We start from the raw sequence: 3,303 nt of genomic DNA, 5'->3' as shown, positions 1-3,303 counted from the left end.
CGGGGGTTTTTTTTTTTTTTTTTTTTTTAAACCCTTTTGGGGGGGGGGGGGCCCCCCCCCCCCCCCCCCCCCCCCCCCCCTTCTCCCTCCTAACCCACCTCATGCCGAACCTTGCTCAGCTCGGCGTACCCAATCATGACGTCCCAGTTGTCAGTCTGACTTATTGATCTCACTCACCGGCGATGGTCTTCTCTGACAGCCAACGAGGTGCCTCAACTGCCCGTATCCAGCGCGCGTGCCCATGCCGTCATGCCGCACTCCAGCCCCTACTCGCCTGTCTGTGTAGTGGCCCGACACGCTGGAGTGGCCCGACTCCAGCGTGTCGGGACAGCGATGATCACCTCGTATAGTTGCAACGCTAACAGCCCTTCACGTCTGGGCACAACCGGCCGCCCGGCGCCCAAGTTGATCTATTCTCAACTCCTTGCGCCTCGCGATCATCAACACCACCTACCTCATGGACTCGGTCCGAGTCCTCAGCCCAATTCGCAGCCGGCTCAAACTCTTCCTCCGAGTGAGCACCTCAACCGAAGCAACGAGGATCAAGACAATCGATAGCCGTGGCTACACAGCATGTGGTGGGGCCTACAAGTGACCGATTCTGCAGGGGCCATTGTCACCGATTTTGATTCTTTCCCTCAAGAAGGATGCGCACACTCTTCAGCTCGCCGTAGACACTCCCCTGCTTTTTCGTTTCTTTTTGTGTGCCTGACGGACACGGGTGTGCTCCGTGAACAGGGATCGGCCGATGCTGACAGGTTCAGGTGGCCATGTCTGCTCTTCTCGTGGTCAAAGTACGCCGGCCCTTTCCGAGGTGGCCTCATCCGTTCAGGATCCATACTCATGGTCAGATGCGTCTCGCAGCCGTTGAGGGCTGGAATCCATCGGAAAGACACTCTGCCGCAGGCCTTGGCATGCTGTTTGATAGCTCAAGTGACATGCGGTTGGCGGCTCCAGTGACGCGCCACGCTTGTCCTGCAGCGGCAGCCCTAGGTGCTTGTGAGCGTTTGTCTTACCCAAGATCGTGCACGCACAGGCTTCCCCGGCAATGTTTATTCACCGAATCCCCAGAGGCGTGAAAGTTTTAGTCGGTGGCCAGGGATCAGGGGGTTCGGCATGTCTCAGGCCCCATGCCCTTTTCTTCTGGACTCGAGGTGAGCTCGAGTTGCAAGCGGTCTACGCCACGCCTGGCAAGGCTCAAGCGCTCACAGCTCTGCGGCAGAGCGGCCGAGAGACATACGAGCCTTGGTTGTTTCCAAAGTTCTGGGTGTCAGCTCGCGGAGAGATGTTCTCGTTGCAAGTGAGCGTTTGCCTATTTAAGATCGTTTCCCCAGACCGCAGACATGTAAGAATTTTACTCGTCTCATCAGCAGCATCACACATTCTCTTCGTCTCTCCTTGACTATGTCTCTCCGATTCATCTGCTTCGGCCTCGTGGCCTGCTGGGTCGCCGGCTTGACGTCGGCCATGCCCGCTACCGACCCGCCCCTCCAGCCCTTTGGAAAATATGGCTGTGGACAACACGGCCCTAAGAACCGTGCCTGCTGGCGCGATAATTTTGATATATTTACGGATACATCAACCAAGATTCCCGATACTGGGAAGACCAGGACGGTACGCGAAAGGAGACCTCAGCGTCCCATGCGTGAAGCTGACGCTGCTTGCAGTACGACTTGACCATCACCAATGTATCAAGCTTCTCCTCGGCCGACGGTGTCAGCAAGCCTGCCATGCTGATCAACGGCCAGTTTCCTGGTCCGACGATTGTTGCCGGTGAGACAAGTTCCACTCTCACCCTGTCGATCTGACCCTGACGCAAATAAACAGATTGGGGTGACTGGGTCAAGGTCAACGTCCACAACCAGCTGCAGCATAACGGGTATGTTCCTTGCATGCAATCGGCGCTCTCGGGTACCGTCGAGACTGACTGAAGCGTCCAGCACTTCCATTCACTGGCACGGCATCTGGCAGAAGAACACAAACGACCAGGATGGCGCCAATGGGGCCACCGAATGTCCCATCCCACCGGGTGCGAGCAAGACGTACCTATTCCGCATGCACCAGTATGGTACGGCCTGGTATCATTCCCACTTTTCGGCGCAGTATGGCAATGGCGTCGTGGGCACCATCCAGGTCAACGGACCGGCGTCTGCCAACTACGACGTTGACCTCGGCCCATTCTCAATCACGGACTGGTATTACGAGACGGCGGACAGGCTCGAGCGGCGCGCAGAGCTGGTCTCCAACGGCCCGCCGCCCGACAGCGACAACATACTGTTCAACGGCACCCATGTCAATGCCCAAGGTGGTGGTAAGTACTCGAGGACGACGCTTCAGCCTGGTAAGAAGCACCGCCTACGTCTCATCAACACGTCGTTGGACAATGCCTTTACCGTCTCCATGGTAGGACACACGTTTACCGTCATTGCAACCGACTTGGTTCCGGTGGTCCCGGTGAAGAAGGACACGCTCTTCATGACGGTCGGCCAGCGATACGATGTCATTATCGAAGCGAACCAAAAGGTGGAAAACTACTGGTTCAACGCGACGCTGGCAAGCAGCAGGTTCTGCGGCACGACGCGCATCAAGCAGCCCGCGGCCATCTTCAGCTATGCTGGCGCGTCCAAGACAAAGAAGCCAACCAACCCAGGCACGCCTGTGAATGCAGTCTGCAGCGACACGGTGGGCTTCAGCCCGGTTGTCAAAAAGGGAGCACCCAAGAAAGAGTTCCTGAAGAGCCAGGGCTACCTTGATGTCAACCTCGAGACACCCGTCATTGACGACGTTGCCGTGTTCCGGTGGGAGGTCAACGGCTCCAGCATCAACGTTGAGTGGGACAGGCCCATCCTCGAGTACATCCGCGAGGGCGACTTTGACTGGCCGCGGGAAGCCAACGTCATCGACATTGCGCAGAAGAACGTCTGGACGTTCTGGGTCCTTGAGAACCTTGGACCGGTCCCACACCCGATGCACCTTCACGGGCACGACTTTCTCGTTCTCGGCGCGGGCGACAGCCAGTTTGATCGCGTGGCGGGGGTCAACTCGCTCAATTTTGACAATCCCATACGGCGGGGATGTGGCGGAGCTGCCGGGGCGGCGGACATCTCGTCATCGCGTTCCCAGACAGACAACCCGGGGAGCGCACCTGCTGCACTGTCACATCGCTTGGCACGTGTCTCGCGGGCTCACCGTCATGTTCCTCGAGAGAAAGGGGCGACATTCCCAAGACGGTCAACCTCGGACAACCTGGAGCCGAATTGCGAGGAAGTGGCGCGGCCTATGAGCCGGACGGCAGTCCTGGCC

General features: G+C 58.1%; 1 protein-coding gene across 1 annotated transcript; it reads left to right on the top strand.

Moving 5' to 3' along the window:
• Window positions 1-1,404: 1,404 nt before the first annotated feature.
• Window positions 1,405-3,283, top strand: VDAG_00034 (laccase-1; the record flags this gene model as incomplete). The annotated part of the gene is made up of 5 exons (XM_009651411.1): window positions 1,405-1,614; window positions 1,668-1,773; window positions 1,828-1,879; window positions 1,941-3,076; window positions 3,141-3,283. 5 exons carry the CDS (start codon window positions 1,405-1,407, stop codon window positions 3,281-3,283), a joined length of 1,647 nt encoding a protein of 548 aa, XP_009649706.1.
• Window positions 3,284-3,303: the final 20 nt, after the last annotated feature.

This window comes from Verticillium dahliae, genomic scaffold, assembly GCF_000150675.1.
Source record: "Verticillium dahliae VdLs.17 supercont1.1 genomic scaffold, whole genome shotgun sequence".
In the NCBI taxonomy this organism is placed as follows: domain Eukaryota; kingdom Fungi; phylum Ascomycota; class Sordariomycetes; order Glomerellales; family Plectosphaerellaceae; genus Verticillium; species Verticillium dahliae.
The sequence above is the reverse complement of the archived record's forward strand: the minus strand, read 5'-3'. Positions and strand labels throughout refer to the sequence as shown.